The 22,135-nt window shown below is 50.3% G+C and overlaps 1 protein-coding gene across 1 annotated transcript in view; it reads left to right on the forward strand.

Annotated features, from left to right (window-relative positions):
• KCNMA1 (potassium channel, calcium activated large conductance subfamily M alpha, member 1) overlaps positions 1 to 22,135 on the forward strand; it is a 427,405-nt gene that overhangs the window by 119,525 nt on the left and 285,745 nt on the right. The window contains exons 3-4 of the mRNA XM_015416325.1: positions 208 to 301; positions 4,606 to 4,717. Coding sequence (XP_015271811.1) covers positions 208 to 301; positions 4,606 to 4,717 — 206 coding nt within the window. The remainder of the gene's footprint in view (positions 1 to 207; positions 302 to 4,605; positions 4,718 to 22,135) is intronic.

Consider the following 22,135-nt stretch of genomic DNA (forward strand, 5'->3'; position numbering starts at 1 on the left):
GTTTTGACCGGGGTGTGTGTGTGTGCACACACACACACACACTGGCAACATCTGCCGCTCTTGCATTCAGTCCAGGGTCTAATCAAAATTGAAACGGGCAGCGGAGGGTGGGTTTTTGTGTGTGTGTATGTGTGTGTTGTGTACTGTATTTTCATATGCAGATTGGTTCCCTCCCATTTACGTCCGTCTTTTCTTCTCTCTTAATAGCCCAATAGAATCTTGCCAGAATTTCTATAAAGATTTCACGTTACAGATCGACATGGCTTTCAACGTGTTCTTCCTACTCTACTTTGGCTTGCGGGTAAGTGCCGACTCGCCTCAGGCCGACCTTGCTCGTGAAGGGGCAGAGGGGGGAGGGAGGGCCGTTACCAGCTGTGGGCTGGGGGAAACCTGGAGGTTTGGGAGGGCGGAGCCTGGGGAGGGTGGGGTTTGGGGGAAGGGGTGCCACGGACCCCACCCTCCAAAGCAGCCATTTTCTCCAGGGGAGCCGACCTTGGTCGTCCGGAAATTCGTTATAATAGCAGGAGATCTCCAGGTGCCTCCTGGAGGTTGACAACGCTATGAAAGAGCCAGTTCCAGTGGCGACTTACCCATCCCTTCATTCAAAACACCTGCATCCTGCTCCCTTCAGCAAAGCAGCGAGGGTTTCCGACCTCCAGGTGGAACCTGAAGACCTCCCGGGATGTCCAGGCTGCAGAGATCAGTTCCCCCGGAGGAAAGGGCCGCTTTGGAGGGTGAACGCGACGGCATTGTGCCCCACTGATTTTCCTCCCCGCCCCAACCATGCCCTCCCCAGGCGCCACCCCCAAACCCTCTGCTTTAGACCCAGCCCCCTTCTCCTTCCCTAGCCTCCAGAGATACGTCACCTTCCAAGACCCAAGCATGCGCATCACAGCATCCTAGGCATGCTTCCAGTCTGTCTACCTGGTACATGTTCTATACTATCCTTCCTACACAGAGCTTAGGGCTGTTGCACAGGATTCTTCCTTCTCCAGGTTGTCCCCACAGCGACCCTGTGAGGTAGGGTTAGCCTGAAAGAGTCACTGGTCGAAGCTCATTGAGCAAGGTTTGTGGATGATCAGGGGTTTGAGCTCACATCTCCAAGGTCCAATGTGTGAACAGCACACACTGGCTGTCTCTGGCCTCTTCATCCCTAGACGCATGGGGCCGTCTTGCCACTGAGGCCCAACCTGCATCTAGTATTTGCTCCGTTGTTGTACCAAACCCACGCTGGAACAGAAAAAGATGCGGCTCAAAACCACATTCAGATACCCCGGGGGGCTAACACCATACTGACTGCAGAGTCACCCCCGAATGGCCATAAAATGGCCATAAATCTCTGCAGACAGCCACCGTAAAATCAGAGATCAAATGAAGTGAAAGCAGCATGCAGTCTGGACACTGCCATAAAGTCCGACAATCAATCAAAGTGGAAGTGGCATGCAATGTAGCTGGAGATGGGAATTTCTGTTCCAATGTGGGTTTGGTAAGACAGCGGAGCAAATGCTAGATGCAGATTCGACTTGAGACCAGTGTTCCCTCTAAGCTGAGTCAGTGTGAGCTAGCTCACAGTCTTTTAGCCTCTGGCTCACACATTTTTGTCTTCGCTCAGGAAGGAGGGCTCCAGAGCAAACTAATTTATGCAGTAGCCAAATCACCTGCTCACAACTTTAATGCCAGGAGCTCACAAAGTAGAATTTTTGCTCACAGGACTCCATAGCTTAGAGGGAACATTGCCTGAGACTCCAGAAGCCCGATTCATCTGGCAGGGTCATCCAAGACCATTCCACCGCCGGATCCTTTCTTTTTACTAACATATGCCGCAGTTGATCAACCGGGTGCATATCTGTGGTACCGACAGTTGCATGCCAGGGTTTGCCCCAAAGAGTTTTGCAAAATAGCTGAGAGTTCTGTGATCAGACGGCACAGAATTACAGTTCCCTATGGTGGGGAAATTCGCCAGCTAGATTTATTTCTTTACAGAAGTTATATTATTATTATTATTATTATTATTATTACATTCCATTTGTATACCGCTCACCCCCAGAGGGCTCTGAACCGCTCACCCCCTGAGGGCTCTGAGCAGTTCACATTACATTATACAACACATGCCAATCCTAACCTAGGGCCACATACAAGGGGGAGAGTATTCCACCTTTCTGGCCCGTCGGCATCACCAAGGTGGCTGACAATTAAATGCAGTTCAGGTGGGTCACCGTGGTGGTCTGAAGCAGCAGAGCAAAGTTGGGAGTCCAGTGGCACCAAGTCCAACAAAGTTTAATTCTCGGGAGAAGCTTCCGTGTGCATGCCACTGGACTCCAACTCTGTGCAGTTAAAAGCAGAGCGTCATAAAGCCAATTTAAAACCACAATGTGTGTGTGGTAAGTTCCGTCAAGTTGCTTCGGACGTGGAGATTCTATGGATCAATGACTTTGAAAGTGGCCTATCGTGAACATCCTTGGTTGGGACTTGCAAACGGAGGGGCCTTTGTGGCTTCCTTGACTGAGTCCATCCGTCCTGTGCTGGGTCCAGTGTTCCCTCTAAGCTGAGTCAGTGTGAGCTGGCTCACAGTGTTTTAGCCTCCAGCTCACACATTTTTGCCTTAGTTCAGGAAGGAGGGCTCCGGAGCAAACTGATTCATGCAGCAGCCAAATCGCTCGCTCACAACTTTGATGCCGGTCGCTCAAAAAGTAGAATTTTTGCTCACAAGACTCCACAGCTCAGAGGGGGCATTGGTGGGGTCTTCCTCTTGTCTTGCTGCCGTCTGCTTCTCCTAACACTGGTCCCTGCCAAATTTGGGGGGGGGGGGGAAGCACGGGCAAAATGCAGCTTTTGAAAGCCGCACCAAAATAGACACGCGGCGGCGGGATCATACAGATCCCGTGAGCCGCCGCGCAGTTGCTCCCCGGCACGATCAGATTCCAGGGAGACTGGGGAGAAAGCAACGAGACAGAGACAGAAGATGCCGAACTGCGCATGTGTGAGCATGCACAGTTCGGCCAGGGGTCTTGGATGCGCCGGCAGAAGGACGTGCCGGCGATCCCACGGCCGCGCTTGATGCGGCTTTGCTGGTAAGTCCACCTCTGTAGGTGGTTTATTTTAGATGCAGCTTTTCAGCCTGAAGGGCCGGATCGAGGACGGGTGTGCAATGTTTCCCAGATGTTGCGGTGGGATCGCGCCCGTTTGCTGCGCCCTTGATCCGTCCCTCTCCCGGCCCAAAACCTTTTGTGTGACTGGGGCCACTATTGTCTTTTCCAGTGACTCTTGTCTTCTCATAACGTGCCACAAAGTACGATAACCTCAGTTTAGTCATTTCAGCTTCTAGGGGGGGGGATTTAGGCTCTATTTGATCTAGAACCCACTTATGGCGGTCCACTGTATCTGTACACAACTCTCCTCCAACACCACATTTTAAATGAATTAACTTTCTTCCCCTCAGCTTTCTTCATGGCCAAACTTCCACACCCATACATAGGAACAGGGGGGGACCACGGCATGAATTAACTTGGTCTTGGTCACCAGCGACTCATCCCTGCACTTAAGGATCTTCTCTAGTTCCTTCACAACCACCCTTCCCAGTCTTGTGAAAACACAGAAACAGCAATTAAAACAGAGGGCAGGAAGGGCGTGCCAAACAAAGCCAAAAAAAGTCTTTCTTACCTGCTGGCTGGCAGAATATAGTGCTATCAAGGGATAGACAACTATCCCTGTTTAGGGAGTTCCATAATTATGGTCCCTTGGGGGAATCAGACCATCTCTTGGGTTGCCTCCCAGCTAAACTCATCAGGTTCCCAAAAGATGACTAGTGGTTCGGTAGGTCCGTCTGAGAATAGATGTCCTTTAAGGTATGCTGGCCCCAAACCACATAGTCTATGGTGATATGCACTAGAGGAAGTGGAACGGTATTCTGGTAAAGCCTGAGCTCCTCAGATCTTGGAAGCTCATCAGGCTTTGAAGGGATTTGGAAGGGAGACCACCAAGGAAGACGCTGCAGAGGCAGGTAACGGCAGACCACCTCTGCTTCTCACCCTGCCTTGGATGTCCCTTGCTGAGGTCGCCATGAGTCAGTCGCAACCTGATGGCACTTTACACATAGACACGCAGAAACACAATGTGCCCTACAAGTCCTTTCCTCCCTTTGTGGTTGGGCGATTCTGCCTCTAGCATTTGCTCCACATTTCCTCAACACTGAGGAAAAGGTGCAGCTCAAAACCACATTCAAATACCCCGGGGCAACGCCGTACTGCCTGCGAAGTCACCCCTGAACGGCCATCAGTCTATGCAGAAGGTGCCATAAAACCCAATGGTCAAAGGAAGTGACAGCGGGATGCAATGCAGAAAGAAATTTCTGTTCAAAGGTGGGTTTCGTAAAACAACGAAAGGAAAAGCCAATGCAGAACCGCTAAAAAAAACCGCTCTTGGTTTGTAGTCCATCCTCGAGAAGGTACTTCACCGTTCTCCTGTTCTATGAACGCTGCAGTAGAATCTGCGGCTGTGGCGTGAGGTGGACCTGTATGTTTGCTAAAGAAGACCGCTGTCCACAATACAAGTCTCACCGTCCTTTTCATGTCTTCCCTCTCCCTTTTCTCCCCCCCCCTTCCCCAGTTCATCGCAGCCAACGACAAGCTTTGGTTCTGGCTGGAAGTAAACTCAGTGGTAGACTTCTTCACAGTCCCTCCAGTGTTCGTTTCAGTGTATCTAAACAGAAGTTGGCTGGGTAAGTAAGTGGCACGTCACCTCTTTGTTCGTTTTTCATACTTGGTGTCAAGGGTGTACAGCGAGTCGGAAGCCGCCCTTGCCTGGGGCAGCCGCCGACCGAGAGATGGCGCTGCAGGCGTGTGGGGCCTGCAAGCAACCAGAGAGCGGCTGTGTGTTTTTCTTCCCCTGCCTGATTCCCTCCGTGGGCCTCGCGAGACGGAGGATGTCCGTGTTGGCCAGGCCAGCAAACTCCGCCCCTGGTGGGAGGCGAGCGTAGCGGGAGGGCTGTGTGATCCACCCTTCCCTACTCATTGACCACTTTGGCCATCGGCTCGTCCCGTAGGGCTGGCAGCTCCGGGTTGGGAGATTTCAGGGTGGAGCCTGGGGGGAGGGACCTCATGACGGCATACGATGATGTACGGCAGGCAAGATGACAGCCAAGACAAAGGTAGTCGATTAGATCATCTTGATCTGAGGTGACAGAGTGTCATGTGACAGTTAGAGTGTCATGTGACATCATCCTGACTATTGTCACCTTGAGTCAGCACTTCATTCTGATTGGTGCTCAGATGTATATATTGAGTACAGTCTGTATGTGCTTCATCACTCTTGTGGATTGGATTCTATGCGAAGCACTTTGTCGGTAAGCCTGGTGAACTGGATACTGCAAGTGCTAAAGGACTGTATGTATATAGTTGCTGTCGATAAACCACTGTAAATAGTTCAGGACTAGCCAACTCTGGATTGTGTTGTTATTGGCGCTTCCAATACGCTGACACCTCAGTGGGGTACAACGCCGGAGAGTCCACCTTCCCAAAACAGCTGGTGTTTTTTCCAGGGGAAGGGATCTCTGTCTCCTGGAGATCAGTTGCAATTCTGGCAGGTCTCCCACTGTTCAGTAGGTGCCAAGGTATATGCCAATGATCAGTTGCAGAAGAAGAGATTGGATTTATGCCCTGCCCTTCACTACCCACAGGAGTCTCAGAGCAGCCTATAAACTCCTTTCCCTTCCCCTCCCTACAGCAGACACCCTATGAGGTCGGTGGGGCTGAGAGAGCTCTGACAGAAACTGCTCTTTTTCAAGAACAGCTCTTATCAGAACTACGGCTTGCCCAAGGTCATCCAGCCAGATGCAAGTGGAGGAGTGGGGAATCAAACCCGGTTCTCCCAGATTAGAGTCCGCGCACTTAACCACTAAGAAGAAGAAGAGGAGATTGGATTTATACCCCGCCCTTCACTACCCAAAAGTGTCTCAGAGCAGCTCACAAACTCCTTTCCCTTCCCCTCCCCACAACAGACACCCTGCAAGGTAGGCGGGGCTGAGAGAGCTCTTGACAGAAACTGCTCTTTTTCAAGGACAGCTCTTATCAGAACTACGGCTTGCCCAAGGTCATCCAGCCAGGTTCAAGTGGAGGAGTGGGGGAATCAAACCCGGTTCTCCCAGCTTAGAGTCCGCACACTTAACCACGACACCAAACTTGACACAAGAATTCATTTGACTGGCTGGTGTTTGCAATTGGTGGCGCTTCCTCAGTTGTTTCCCGTCGAGGAACTAGCTGAGCTAGTTCAGTGGAACAGGCTTCCTCGGGAGGCGGCGGGCTCTCTTTCTTTGGAGGTTTTCAAACAGAGGCTAGAGGGCCACCTGACAGCAATGTGGGGTCTGTGAACTTGGGAGATCATGAGAAGGGAGGGCAGGGAGGGTTGCCTCAGTGCTTAGTTCTCGTGGCCCTTTCTTACACACCCAGGGAAATGCTGATCACCACTTTGGGGGTCAGGAAGCCATTTTCCTCCAGGCCCGATTGGCTCAGGGATCCTGGAGGTTTTTTTGGTCATCTCTTGGGCATGGATCACTGCGGGTGGGGGGCAGGTAGCGCGGGCTGTAAATGCAGCCTGCTTTAACATCTGGCCGAACATCTGTTTGAGCCCCACCGTGGCCGGAGTGAGCTCCCGGCCTACGTCCCAGCTCCCGCCCACCCAGCGGTTCAAAAGCCCGTTAAAGGGCGAGTAGATAAATGGGGACCTACCCTTAGTAGGGTAGGGGGCACCCCCTCGCCCTGAGGAGTGTGGTGTGCGGCGGTGGCGAAGGAACAGCGATGATGGCGGCGACGGTGGAATCCTGGAAGCAGAGACGAGGTGGTGTGGTGCAACGACGAAGCCAGTAGAGTGACCCCTGGTGGCCTGCGGAGATACAGCAGACAGCGGCCGTTGCTAGCAGCAGAAGGCGCGGAAGACGTCATCTCCCGGCGCGGCGGAGACTACTGGACAGAGCCGAGGCTGGGAGAGACGAATCAACACGCCGAGAAAGCTGCCTCGCCGGAGAAGCGCCACGAGAGAGATGTCCTGCTGACCGAAGGAAGACAGCTGAGAGCCGAGGAAGCCGGAGGCCAGAAGGGAGAGCCGCCACCACCGGGGTGCTAGGTAGGCTGACCCAACCCCTGAGAATGTGCCCATAGCACTACAATCTGTAAACCGCCCAGAGACCCCCATGGGGGGGTTAGGGCGGTATATAAATCGAATGATAAATAAATAAATAAATAAATAAATATTTGTGAATTTCCTGCATGGTGCAGGGGGTTGGACTAGATGACCCTGGTGGTCCCTTCCAGCTCTATGATTCTATGAGCTTGTGAGTTTCAGAGATGGAACTACGCCACTTGTTTTCAGTGCTCTTGACATTAATATGCTATAGAAATCCATTATGTATTTTAACAGGGGTCATTTTGTAGAAAAAAAGGTGCAGGAGCTCATTAGCATAACTCATTAGCATAACTTATTTTCATGTGCCACACCCCCTGACATCACCAGAAGTGTGTCAGAAGGCAACTCCCACTGCTCAGGCTCCACTGGACTGTTTTGGATTGCTAGCTATTGGGGGGGGGGGTGTGCAGATCTGTCCTCGCAGAGGAGGGAGAGCTTGTACCTGAATAAAACCTGGTCTTAAAGGTGCCACTGGACTGTTGTGGATTGCTAGCTGGGGGAGGGGAACGCACAGATCTGCCCTCACAGAGGAGGGAGAGCTTGTACCTGAGGGTGGGCCGGGGGGGGCGGCTCTGTAACTTACCTGGCTGCTTCTTGTCCCTCATGGCCCGACTGAGGGCTGCTGGGAGCAGGGGGCAGGGCTTGTTGCATGTGCCCGCCCCCTAAGCTCCGTACTGCCGGAGCTCTGCTCCTGTGCGCTCCTGCAGGAAATGACCCCTGTGTATTTATACTGCAGATTAACATTTGTTTTATCAAGGTATATTTTTTAACTGGATGGCACTGGCTAACCCAATCTTGCCAGCTCTCAGAAGCTAAGCAGGGTCGGCCACGTTCAGATGGGAGACCGCCAAGGAAGTCCAGGGTCTCTAGGCAGAGGCAAGCAATGGCCAGCCACCTCTGATCATCAGTCGGCTGTGACTTGACTGCACGTTCCACCACCACACTTGTGTGTTTGACTGGTTCTTGCTTAGCCGCCACCTTGAACCCCGCCCCTTTGCTCTGCAAAGTAGGAAGCCCGGGGAGCGTAATGCAGAAACAAGACTTCGTACTTGCTGGGAGGAGACCACCAGTGTTCCCTCTAAACTGAGTTGGTGTGAGCTAGCTCACAGTTTTTTAGCCTCCAGCGCACAGGTTTTTGTCTTCGCTCAGGAAGGAGGGCTCCAGAGCAGACTAATTGATGCCATAGCCAAATCGCTCGCTCACAACTTTAATGCCAGTAGCTCACAAAGTAGAATTTTTGCTTACAAGACTCCACAGCTTAGAAGGAACATTGGAGACCACCTGCTCTTTCTCGCCTTCTTTCATCTCTTGCAAAGCTTTCTCACTGTATCTCATTGTATCTTGGTCTTCACTTTGGGTGGAATTGGCCCCCTTGTTTGTGTGACCCTGCTGGGGTGCCTCTCAGAGCAGCCTGGCATTCGCCACAAGAAAACCCCCCCCCCCATCACATTATCTCGGCCTCACCTACTAAATTTCTTTGTGGTGGGTCAGAATAAAGACGGCAGTCCTGCCTACTGCAGACAATGTTTTCAGGGGGGGGGGGAAAGAGGGACTCAAACGCTGACAGTGATCTATGAGTGGAATTATAAGCTTCGTAACTTTAATTTTGCCTTTGGTGGTGTGATTCCGTAGCCATGGATGCTAGAAGCTGCCAAAGAGTTTCCCATTTGTTCTTCCTTTCCAGTTTAAATGAGGTTCAAACAACGGTCTGCCCCTGCCATCTAGTGGTCAGTCTGAGACATGACTTCCTCTTAAGAAACCAAGACGTCTCATTGATCTCCGGAGCATAAAGCGATGCTTGTTAGGTTCCAAAAAGTGCTGAGTAATGTTTTGGTGCTGACACCATGAATCACGTGAAACAAAAGAAATAACAGTCCCCTTGCTGTGTTGCCAGTCAACTGCAATGTCCTTCTGCAAAAGATTTCTGCAATGTATGGGGCTCGTCATAGGGTTTTTATCAGGCCTACAATATAGGGTTGCAGGCCTCTGTGTTGGGAAATACCTTGAGATTTTGGGGGTGAACCTGAGGAGGGGGGAGTTTGAGTAGGGGAGGGACTTCTGTGGGGTATAATTCCAGAGAGTCCACCCTCCAAAGAGGGCCAATTTATCCAGGGGAGCTGATCTCTGTCAGCTGGAGATCAGTTGTAAAAGCGGGGGATCTCCAGGCCCCACCTGGAGGCTGGCAACCCTATCTCTGTAGCCTCGAGACAAGCTGTAATTCCAGAGGAACCCTAGGCTGCACCTGGACGCTGGCATCCCTAAGATCAGTCGTTAGCCCAGGAGGTCTCCAGTCACCCACCTGGTGCTTGGCAACCGTATCTAAAAAAAGACATAAAGCGTTCTGTCCGGAGCTTGAGAAGACTCCCATTTTGTGCTGCCTGCCACAGCATGCAAAACTGGTGATGTGAGAAGAAGAAGAGGAGGAGGAGGAGGAGATTGGATTTCTACCCTGCCCTTCACTCGGAGTCTCAAAGCAGCTTACAATCTCTTTTGCCTTCCCCTCCCCACAACAGACACCGTGTGAGGCAGGTGGGGCTGAGAGAGCTCTTGACAGAAACTGCCCTTTCAAGGACAGCTCTGACAGGACTATGGCTTGACCAAGGTCATCCAGCAGTTGCAAGTGGAGGAATGGGGAATCAAACCTGGTCCTCCCAGATTAGAGTCCGCGCACTTAACCACTACCACCTACTGCCACCTTCCAGCTGAGCAAGAAACAGAATGGAAACACAGCAAGGTTGAGCAAATGTAGTGAAACCCCGTGTTAGAACAAAACACTCAATACTAACATGCTACTATGTCTTCATATATTGATTTAAATCATATACTTAAATACAATAGAGACCCTAGTGTATCTTATTCACTATAGTACGAAAACCTAAAGATCAATACATATCTAATAGAAAAGTCCGCAGCTACAGAGACAGGTTCCAATGCTGTAGACTATCTTGCTTTCTGATGAGAGATGCCGTCATCAATGCCAACATTGTAGGCTGTTATGCTTTCCAAAAAGAGATATTTATTTATTTATTTTTCATATTTATATCCCGCCCTCCCCAATGGGCTCAGGGCGGCTCACAAGGGCAAGGTTAAAACCGAGCCATCAGTAAAACATATGGTACGTAATAAAAACATCCAACATTAAAACAATGGTGCTCAATCAATTACTAACATCGTGGGTCCAAGATGGATCAGCTCAGTTCTTCTCCAGGATCTTCTAAACATTCCCGAGTTCTTCCTCAGGGCATCGCCAAAGCGTCCTTTTGGTACAGTGACGGTGATGGTATAGTGGGGCGGCGGCTCCTACTCAAACGCCTGGCGGAAGAGCTCCGTCTTGCAGGCCCTGCGGAACTGCATAAGGTCCCACAGGGCCCGGATCTCCCCCGGGAGCTCGTTCCACCAGGTAGGAGCCGCCACCGAAAAAGCCCTGGCCCTGGTCGCAGCTAATTTGGCATCCTTGTGGCCCGGGATGACCAACAAATTTTGGGCCCCTGACCGTAGTGCTCTTGGGGGAACATGTGGGGAAAGGCGGTCCCTCAGGTAGGCTGGACCCAGGCCATGTAGATACAGCAGGCATCAAAGCAACACACCTCCCAGGCAAAAGATGTGTGTTTCGAGAGATTCTTCTTCAGGCAAAATTATTTTTCCTGGAACCAAAGCTCACAACGCTACAGTGCACAAGTCAACGATTCTGTGGAGGGCTTCTCCTGGGAGGCGTGTTGCTTTGATGCCTGTGGGTATTGGCTGAAAGCCCACCGTGTTCATTTTCCACAATGGCCACCCACAGTTTCTTTCTCCTCCCCTCTTCCTCTCCACCCCGATCTGCCCCACAGGTGTTGCTGGGAAACAAATCACATGACTTGCCCAGCTTCATGGGCCCCAAGGGTTATCAGCCCCCCTGGCATGTTGCCCACCACTCTCCCTCGTCTTGGTGGCCGTGTCCTCGGGTTGCCAACCTCCAGGTGTGGTCCTGGAGATCTCCCAGTATTAAGACGACGGACATCAGTTCTCCAGAAGAAAATGGCTCCTTTGGAGGGTGGACTCTATGGCATTGTACCTTGCTGAGGTCCCTCCCCGCCCCAGGGCCCACCCCCAAATCTCCAGGTATTTCCCAGAGCAGAGCTGGCCATGATATCGTGTCCACAGAGTTTATTTTTTGAGATGTTTCTCTCATTGGGAGCAATGTTCCCTCCAAGCTGTGGAGTCTTGTGAGCAAAAATTCTACTTTGTGAGCTACTGGCATTAAAGTTGTGAGCAAACAGTTTGGCTGCTGCATAGATTAGTTTGCTCTGGAGCCATCCTTCCTGAGCTGAGACAAAAATCTGTGAGCTGGAGGCTAAAAAACTGTGAGCTGGCTCACACCAACTCAGCTTAGAGGGAGTGGAACTTGGGAGTGGAAACGCCTGGTAGGAGCAAAACAACTGAACAGACGCTGGATGAGAGGAAGATGGAGCTCTGCCTCCCCATCAGGCTGGCCGATTTGCCACCCCGGCAGCCCTTAGCTGTAGCAAAGTTAGCACAGATACCAAATAAAAGGCAGAGCAGTAAACGTTAAAACACGCCATGGCACATTAAAACCCATCTCTTAAAAGGTAAAGGTTCCCTTGCTCGAAAGCCAGTCGAGCCTGACTCTAGGGTTGCGGTGCTCATCTCCGTTTCCAAGCCGAAGAGCCAGCGCTGTCCGAAGACGTTTCCGTGGTCACGTGGCCGGCATGACTAGACACCAAGGCGCACGTAACGCTGTTCCCTTCCCACCGAAGTGGTACCTATTGATCGACTTGCAATGTCTTGCTTTCGAACTGCTAGGTTGGCAGGAGCTGGAACTAGAGACGGAAGCTCACCCCGTCATGCGGCACACTCGGGTCTCGAACTGCTGAACTACCGACCTTCCACAGCCTGCAGTTCAGCGTCTTAACCACTTGAGCCACCGCAGCTCCATCAGCTTAAAGGAAGCACAAATTCTGAGAACTTGGCAGCAGAACGTCTTCTTTCTGGATTGGTGTCTGCCAACAAAAAAGAGATCCGGCGAGATTTGACAGGCACTTGGTATTGACTCAGGATGGATAGGTGTGATCTGTAGGACTGCCAGCGATGGGGTGGGAAGTTCCTGGAGATTTTGGGGGTGGAGCCTGAGGAGACCCAGGTTAGGGGAGGCGAGGGACATCTGTGAGGACTAATGCCACAGAGCCCACCTTCCAAAGCGGCCATTTTCTCCAGGGGAACTGAACTCTGTTGGCCTGGAGATCAGTGGTAATCCCAGGAGATCTCGAGCCTCCACTGGGAGGTTGGTAACTCTGTTATTCCAGACAACTCTGGCATCCATCTATCACAGAAGAAGATGAGGCGATCTGTGGTCGCAGTTTGGTGTCGTGGTGAAGTGCGCGGACTCTAATCTGGGAGAACCAGGTTTGATTCCCCACTCCTCCTCCACTTGCACCTGGCTGGATGACCTTGGGCAAGCCGTAGTTCTGGCAAGAGCTGTCCTTGAAAAAGAGCCGTTTCTGTCAGAGCTCTCTCAGCCCCGCCTACCTCACAGGGTGTCTGTTGTGGGGAGGGGAAGGGAAAGGAGTTTGTAAGCCGCTCTGAGACTCCTTTGGGTAGTGAAGGGCGGGGTATGAATCCAATCTTCTCTTCTTCTTCTTAGTGGTTGAGTGCGCGGACTCTCATCTGGGAGAACCGGGTTTGATTCCCCACTCCTCCACTTGCACCTGGCTGGATGACCTTTGGCAAGCCATAGTTCTGATAAGAGCTGTTCTTGAAAAAGAGCAGTTCTCTCAGAGCTCTCTCAGCCCCACCTACCTCACAGGGTGTCTGTTGTGGGGAGGGGAAGGGAAAGGAGTATGTAAGCCACTTTGAGACACCTTTAGGTAGTGAAGGGCGGGGCAGAAATCCAAACTCCTCCTCCTCCTCCTCCTCCTCCTCCTTCTCCTCTTCTTCTTCTATTATTCTGGTCGCAGAGTAAGAGTGACCCTCAGACTATGGAGTTGTGCTGAGGCACCTCCTGAGCTCTCTGCAGTCTGTAGGACATTCAGTTTGCCTAACATAAAAGGCCAGCCTGTGGATCAGAGTCGTAAGGAGGCTTAGATGCGGGAGAAGAGTCAGAGAGGGGAAATCGCCGTTGCAAAAGTACAGCATATGTACCTTCTGTGGGCCTGTGGGTCTTCATATACAGATATCTTTGGCCACCGTGTGACCCAGAGTGTTGGACTGGATGGGCCATTGGCCTGATCCAACATTGGCTCCTCTTGTGTTCTTACGTGAAGCTGCTGCTGCCTTATTCCAAATCAGACCCTTGATCTATCAAGGTCAGTTTTGTCTATTCTGACAGGCTGGGGTCATTCCCTGCAGGAACGCACAGGAGCGGAGCGCCGGCAGTAAAGAGCCCAGGGGGCGGGAACATGCAACAAGCCCCACCCCCTGCTCCCAGCAGCCCTCAGTCAGAGCAAGAAGCAGCCAGGTAAGCTGCATAGCCCCCCCTGGCCCAAAACAGTCCATTGGCACCTTTAATACCAAGTTTTATTCAGGTACAAGCTCTCCCTCCTCTGTGAGGGCAGATCTGCACGTCCCCCCCCCCAACAGCTAGCAATCCAAAACAGTCCAGTGGAGCCTGAGCAGTGGGTGTGTTGCCTTCTGACACACGTCCGGTGATGTCAGGGGTGTTTGGCATATGCAGGTCTTTCCCATTACCTGCTGCCTAGTCCTTTCACTGAAGATGCCAGGAATTCAACCTGTGACCTTCTGCTTCCTAAGCAAAAGCTCTACCACTGGGAGGTGACCTCTTCCCTACAGGTTTTGCTGCCTTTAAGGCATGATGCACCTTTAGATTTGTTCTCTTGTAAATTTAATAATAATTAATGCCAGCACCAGTGATATACATAGGAAAGCACAAACACCCAAGGAGCATGGAACGTAAGGAAATGACATAAAAGAAATGGATTTTATTTCTGTTCTTTGCTTTTTTACAACATTTGTATGCCACCTTTCCACCCTTACAAGGACCAGCAGGGCAGCTAGAAATTGAAAACGTACACGATAAAAACCACATTTTGCAATGATTAAAATCACCTCCCCCAAGACACATCATTAAAACAATTAAAAAGCAGAATTAAAATATCCGCAAAAGATTAAAACAGAAATCTCTATACCCCTCCTAATTTAAGCTGTGATAATTGCTAACCTTCCAACCCAAGAAGAAGATATTTTCATCAGTATTTTTTTTAAAGAGCCCAAAAGAGGATGGACACCAAAAAGAGAGAACGTGTCCTCTAAAAAGAGGACATCTGGTAAGCCTAAAACATTGGTTGGGAAGGCTGACTGAGGGAATGCCAAAGGAAGAAGCAAAAAATGTCTCCACCTGCTGGTGAAAGGCAGCAATAGAAGGGGACAGAGGAGTCTCCCTGGGGGGAAAGTTGCAGGGTTTTGGTGCCATGACCGAGAAGGCCCTGTCTGGAGTTCCTGCCTGGAGATCTGAGAAGGTGGGGGCACCCAGAACAGGGCTTCCAGAAATGAGAAGAAATTCCATCGTTTGTATTCATGTCGGGGCATATCAGTATTATATAACTTTTAACCAGAACAGGTTCTTCAGAAAGTCTTTCTAAGCACCTTGCAAGGGAACGTATTTTTAACACCCTTTTACTTAATGGCCTGGATTTGAGCAGCCCCTCTCCTCTATGAACGCATGCTATATTTTATACATGCAGCAGCAGGGTTATCACCCCCCCCCCAACCACACGCCTTCCCCTCTCCCGCTGGCCTCCTGCTTCATCACAGACGTCTCTGAACTCTGGGGAGATTTAAAAGCCTCTCACGGAGTGTAGTGCAGAGAGAGAGGACAGAAATAGAACTGAGCGACACCCTCTAGATGAGCATCTGTGCAGAAAAATGCAATGGCAGAAGCAGCGAGCGAACAAAGGAGCGTGTTCCTGGTGAATTTCCCTCCCCAAAGTACATCTGGCTGTAGCCTGTAAAGGAATCCAGGACGAGCGGTGCATTCAGCCCCCCTCCCCTTCCTATTTCAGCACTTGTGGTCCCCAAGGCGATTTTAACATTGAATTATTCTGTAAGGATTCTCTTCTTCTCTTCTGGCCTTTCTGACTTTAAAAAAAAGAAGAAGCTTTACTTGTCTCAGGGCTTGGTGCATGCAGAAACAGCCCTTTGAAGGAAAAAGCCATTGAGTGTTCTTCTGGAGTGCCATTCCGGAACTTCTACCCCAAGAGAGCATTAATGCAAGACATGAGTTAGAGAACCTTCCTTTTAAAAAAAACACCAAGCAATCCTATAGTCCACAAAAGTGCAGACTTCGGAGAGAGGCTGTTGCCAAGCAGCTGAACAAGCCATGGGGATGCTGCTGTGTCAGGTAGCCCTGTCATAGGTCTGGAACGTGGAGGGGTGCCCTCCCGTTTTCTGTCTCAGCTCTCCCTGGCTCACCAACTGTTTGCTGTCTTATGCTTGACCTTGTAGATGCTCCAGCTGCAGTTTTACTCAGCTGGGAAAGTTAACGGCTTTTGCTTTGCCCGCTTGCTTTGCCCATCTGCGCGAAATGTATCCATTGGCTCATGCTTACCGGGGAGATGCTTGATTCTAGTATAAGTCAGAGGCCCTCGTATTGGCGGCCATTCCTGACACAAGCAGTACACGTGTCTCTAGTTCCGGATTTACCAATAAACAGTTATCTTCTCGTGAAGCCCTGTGTTGAGTAACTTGGCTAAGGACCCTGACATGCCGGTGATTTCAGAAGTCCATTCTCACCCTCGCCTCGCACAGAGAAATGTCCTTTTTAAACTGAGGGTGATTTCCCACAAGCGCTGCTCCGCGCTCACTCCTCCCTTTTGCCCCATGGTACGTGTCAACTTCACACAAGCTGCTGCGCAGCCGCATTTTGCCGCATTTTGCCCTGCAGCTTTGTGCGATTTCCCCCGCATCTACTCAGTCCTCAAAAAACAGGATCGAGTAGATGTGGGGGAAATCGCACGAAGCTGTGGGGCAAAATGCGGCTGCGCAGCAGCTTGTGGGAAATCACACTCTTAAGGGACGCTTTTAAAGTTACTTGCACGTGACAGCAGGCGCACGGCAGGACATGAGGAGCTGTTTTGGCAAGAGTGAGTGGGATTGACACAGCCCTTTCCCAAGGTGTTCCTCCCCCCCATCTATTTTTCTTTCATTTTCCTTTTGCATAAAACATTACCAGCAGGAGTTCCCTGTTTGCATTAAGAGAATTAACAGAAATAACAAAGTATTCCAATTAACAAATGGCATAAGAACATAAGAGAAGCCAATGCTGGATCAGGCCAATGACCCATCCAGTCCAACACTCTGGGTCACACAGTGGCCAAAAAATACCAGGTGCCAGCAGGAGGTCCAGGACACTAGAAGCCCTCCCACTGTTAACACCCCTCGCGCTCCCAGGACACTAGAAGCCCCCCCCCTGTTACCCCCCCCCCCAAGCACCAAGAATACAGAACACCATTTGCCTGTCAGGTTCCTGGTTAAATCAGTTCTCAACACCAGCCAGTTTGGAGGAAGCTAACTTTATTGAGACAATTGATAGATACCCTCCTGGACACATCTATTGTTAGAACGGAAGTTAAACATGCGAAGGTTACAGATATAGGGATTTCAAGTAAAAGCACTAAAAGTCAGAGCCCAATCACCCCACCCCCCGCATTTGCCCGCCAGAACTAACTGTCAGCTCCCCCCATTCCCCCCGAAGAAGAAGAAGAAGAAGAAGAGATTGGATTTATACCCCGCCCTTCACTACCCAAAGGTGTCTCAGAGCGGCTTACAAACTCCTTTCCCTTCCCCTCCCCACAACAGACACCCTGTGAGGTGGGTTGGGCTGAGAGAACTCTGACACAAACTGCTCTTTTTCAAGGACAGCTGTGCCAGAGCTTGTGACTGACCCAAGGTCACATCAGCAGGTGCAAGTGGAGGAGTGTGGAATCAAACCCGGTTCTCCCAGATTAGAGTCCTCGCACTTAACCACTACACCAAACTGGCTCTTTACATAGCAAGGGCCTGACATTTGAGAAGCCAGGACATTTGGCATCGCAAAGGTGACAACCCCCAGACACTTCAAAGAGAGGGGGGGAGACGAGCCTCCTCTCGCAACGACAGGCAAGCTGTAAACTACAAAATGCCCCAGCCTGAGAGTTCCTATCTACACCTTGTGGCTAATAGCCCCTGATGGACCTCTGCTCCATATGTTTATCATAGAATCATAGAATGTTAGAGTTGGAAGGGACCTTGCAGGTCATCTAGTCCAACCCCCTCACTCTGCAGGAGCACAGCCAAAAGATAGCCCTACATACCTACAACATACCCGAAATATGGTCGTCCATCCTCCGCTTGAAAATGTCCAGCGAAGGAGCATCCACCACCTCCCGAGGCAGAGTGTTCCACTGCTCATCCACTCTTCCGGTTAGTGAGTTTCTCCTGATATTTAGCCGGTATAGAATCATAGAATCATAGAATGTTAGAGTTGGAAGGGACCTTGCAGGTCATCTAGTCCAACCCCCTCACTCTGCAGGAGCACAGCCAAAAGATAGCCCTACATACCTACAACATACCCGAAATATGGTCGTCCATCCTCCGCTTGAAAACGTCCAGCGAAGGAGCATCCACCACCTCCCGAGGCAGACTGTTCCACTGCTCAACCACTCTCACAGTTAGGAAGTCTCTCCTGATATATTTTTTTTTTTATTAATTAAAATTTAAAATTTAAAATACAATCAATAGCTATGAGTCGAAATAGCAGCAAAAATAAAATCGGGAGGGGGACACATTCACGATATCTGGGGAGTTTCCCCAATACAAGTGATAAACTTGTGGATGAGCAGGAGCGTTCAGCATTGAAGAAAATGTGACAGCCTCAGTTGATGTAGAAATACTCTTAATTGGTTCAGTGGATGCAGCCACTTATCACCCCATGTTGTCAATAGATTGCACCATCAACCAAACAGTAGCCCTTCATATTTTGGTTTTCTTATTTGTTCCCAGTCAAATTTGTCTATGTTCATTTTCTCTAATACAGGGTGTCTCTCCTGATATTTAGCCAGTAACGTCTCCCTTGTAATTTTCACCCATTAGACCTAGTCTTGCAATCCGGAGCAAGAGAGAATAGATCCGCTCCATCTTCTACATGGCAGCCCTTCAGATACTTGAAGACCGCAATCATGTTCCCCCTAAGCCTTCTCTTTCCCAGGCTAAACAGACCCAACTCTTTCAGCCTTTCCTCATAAGACTTGGATTCCAACCCTCTCGCCATCCTGGTTGCCCTCTTCTGGACACGCTCCAATTCCCTCTTGACGCCGTCCATGCTCGTAGCTGCCACCTCATCCTGCGGCAGGGAATTCCGCGTGTTCATCATATGACAGTTTCAGAGGGCAGCCTCATTGGCCTGCAGTAGAACAGGTTTGAGTCCAGTAGCAACTTAGAGGCCAAGAAGGTTTGGGGAGGGGGAATGAACTTCTGGGAGTCCTCTAATATAGGAAGCTTTGACTCCCCAAAAGCTTACACGTAGGAAAATCTCGTTGGTCTGACGTGTGCTACTGGACTTGAATCCCACAGATCATATGACAGTTGCATTGAAAGTGGTAATTGGTGGTTTATAGGAGTTGACAGGATGTAGGATAGTTGATAGGAGGGATAGGAGGAGGGCGGGGAGAGGACGCTCAAGAATGGGTTTAAATTAAGGGCAGAAAGAGTTGTGCCAGAGTGGAATGGGCTGCCTAGGGCGGTGGCAGTCTTCAAGCAGCGGCTGGACAAACACTTGTCAGGGATGCTCTGGCCTGATCCTGCACTGAGCAGGGAGGTTGGACTAGATGGCCTGTATGGCCCCTTCCGACTCTGTGATTCTGTGATATTTCTTTATTTCTTTATTTATTTATTTATGTTTGGAGTTATACCCCGCCCTACCCCGAAGGCTCAGGGCGGCTGACAAGGGCACTATGTGCCAAGGTTATAACAATAAAACACATAATATAAAACAATAATTTACAATAAAATATAGTCACAAATTTACAATACAAATTTAACCAAGATGGGTAGATCTTAACCTCCATAATAACTTCCTGAGAACTTGTCATCCAGTCCCTGCCCAGACACCTCGCTCCCCCCAGTGGGGTCCAGATAATCATGATGGTAATACGGCAGTGCATAGGAGGCGAAGGTGGAATAGTAGTGGCGGCGGCTCCTGCTCAAACTCCTGGCAGAAGAGCTCCGTCTTACAGGCCCTGCGGAACTGAGAAAGGTCCCACAGGGCCCGGATCTCTTCCGGGAGCTCTTTCCACCAGGTAGGAGCCGCCACCGAAAATATAGCAACTATGTTAGAATCTGAGAAAAAGCACTAGTATTCCGGGGAAGCGACAGCTTTTGCTAACAAGAGAAGAAGAAGAGATTGGGTTTGTACCCCGCCCTTCACTACCCAAAGGAGTCTCAGAGCGGCTTACAAACTCCTTTCCCTTCCCCTCCCCACAACAGGCACCCTGTGAGGCAGGTGGGGCCGAGAGAACTCCTGACAGGAACGACTGCTCTCTTTCAAGGACAGCTGTGCCACCACCTGTGGAGACAGCCTGACTTGCCGCCTTCTCACTGGCCTGCAGTCTGGCCTCTTACGAAGCTGGTGGCTGTTAGAAGTGGGGGGCTTGGCGCTGTCTCCTGCCTCAGACTTGAGAAGATAGCACCAAAGAGTTTGGGCAGATAGAGCCATCAGGACACACAGAGCATCAGGGCTTTTTTTGTAGAAAAAGCCCAGCAGGAACTCATTAGCATAATAGGCCACACCCAACAGCAGAAACTCATTAGCATATTAGGCCACACCCCTGACTGCACAGCTCAATAGCATATTAGGCCACACTCCCATGTTACCAGAAGTGTGCTCATCCAGCCACACCCACCTTTTGCTTCTTATTCTGTTGACCTTGTTTGTTGTCAAAACCCAGGGCCTTTTTTGTAGCAGGAACTCCTTTGCATGTTAGGCCGCACACCCCTAATGTAGCCAATCCTAATGAGTGTCTGCTGTTGGGTGTGGCCTATCATGCTAATGAGTTCCTGCTGGGCGTGGCCAACTAAAGAGCCAGCTGGAACTCCGTTCCTGCCCAAAAATAGCCCTGCAGAGCATCCTTGCCTTCCTGCCATCTGATCATTTCCTTTGAAGCAGAGTGCGACTCTTAGGGGCCATTTCCCCTGCTTCCGCTCTCCCACTCTCTCTCCCACTCTCTTCTCTCTCCCACGGACACAAAGAAGGTGCTTGATCTCCATCTTGCACCATGGAGGCTGGACACGCGTCCAGCATCCAACACCATCTAGCTAGTTAGAACAGGTGATCTATGGCCCCGGCCACACGTGCCGGAAAATGTGCCCGGGGGGGGGGGGGGGGGAGGGCACCGTCACATTCTGATCCGCCATTATGCGATCAGACGCAATGGCGGTGCACCGGGGTTTTGTCCTTCGGCGCGCGCTGCAAAGGGGACGGCCGGAGGGAATAGGCGCGCGCTGGCGCGATCACACCGAGCGAGTCCATCTGTAGCCCGTGGCAAACCATTTGCTAGTAGATCTTTGCAGGTACTTTTTAACTGCACATCTTCGGCGGCACGCCATGGGTTGGCCACGAGTGCACTACGGTTGCCAGATGTTGCGGTGTGATCGCACCCTGAAAATCCGCCCGACATTCGTGCCTTTCGTGCAGCAAATTCTCCATGTGACGGGGGCTGGTGTGAGGCTGCTGCAGATGGAGGGATCCCTCATCCAAAATGCTATGCTGGAGGCCAAAGACCTAGAGAAGGCCAGGGCACTATAATCAGACGTGTTAGGGTTCCTCATTTTGCTGGTTTACCTACCTTACAAGATAAAGAGCAGCAGCACAGCAATATGAGTTAAACAAGAAAAAAAATGCACGCGCCAAAAGTCAATTATTAAAAATCTATATATTTATTGATATTACATTTGCAATTACTCACTATAACATGACAGATTTCCCTATGACATATATCGTAAATAAGTTGACAGTTTGAAATTCAACAGGTAAAGTCCCCCCCAATTAACATCTGTGTAATAATTATTGATTCTTTTGATTCTTCGGATGTGTTTCCTCACATATAGTGTCTCTGCCAACTTCTCTTCAAAAGTCTGAAGCATTGCCTCCGCTATACCATAATGAAAATGGTATAGTGGAGGCATACTTCAGACTTTTGAAGGGCGGTTCCAAGAAGTGATTGATTTCCCATGGGGAGTCACTGAGGATTGCTGTATCTAAATGATACCTTGTGGATGTTTACGCATACCTATAAAATGTTGAATCCAGCATGATTCTTGAAAAAATTACTGAAATGGATGTATAGCGGGAGGTCTGTCGAGTCGGCTGGCGGAGATGCTATATGTGAGGAAACACATCCTTAGAATCAAAAGGACTCTCATGTGTGATAGATGTCATAGGAAGATTGCTCATGTTATAGTCATGTTATAGTGAGTAAGTATAAATGTGATATCAATACATACATAAATTTTTTTGTTGTTCAGTCGCACAGTCGAGTCCGAGAGCCAGTTTGGTGTAGTGGTTAAGTGTGCGGACTCTAATCTGGGAGAACCAGGTTTGATTCCCCACTCCTCCACTTGCACCTGCTGATGTGACCTTGGGTCAGTCACAAGCTCTGGCACAGCTGTCCTTGAAAAAGAGCAGTTTGTGTCAGAGTTCTCTCAGCCCCACCCACCTCACAGGGTGTCTGTTGTGGGGAGGGGAAGGGAAAGGAGTTTGTAAGCCGCTCTGAGACTCCAAGTGAAAGGGCGGGGTATAAATCCAATCTCTTCTTCTTCTTCTTCTTCTTCTTCGCGACCCCATGGACCAGATCACGCCAGGCCTTCCGGTCTTCTGCCGTCCTCTGAAGTTTGCTCAACTTCATGTTCGTTGCATCTATGACACTGTCTAACCATCTCATCCTTTGCCGTCCCCGTCTTCTTTGACCTTCAA

Source organism: Gekko japonicus, unplaced genomic scaffold, assembly GCF_001447785.1.
Source record: "Gekko japonicus isolate JY-2015 unplaced genomic scaffold, Gekko_japonicus_V1.1 scaffold861, whole genome shotgun sequence".
Taxonomy (NCBI): Eukaryota; Metazoa; Chordata; class Lepidosauria; order Squamata; family Gekkonidae; genus Gekko; species Gekko japonicus.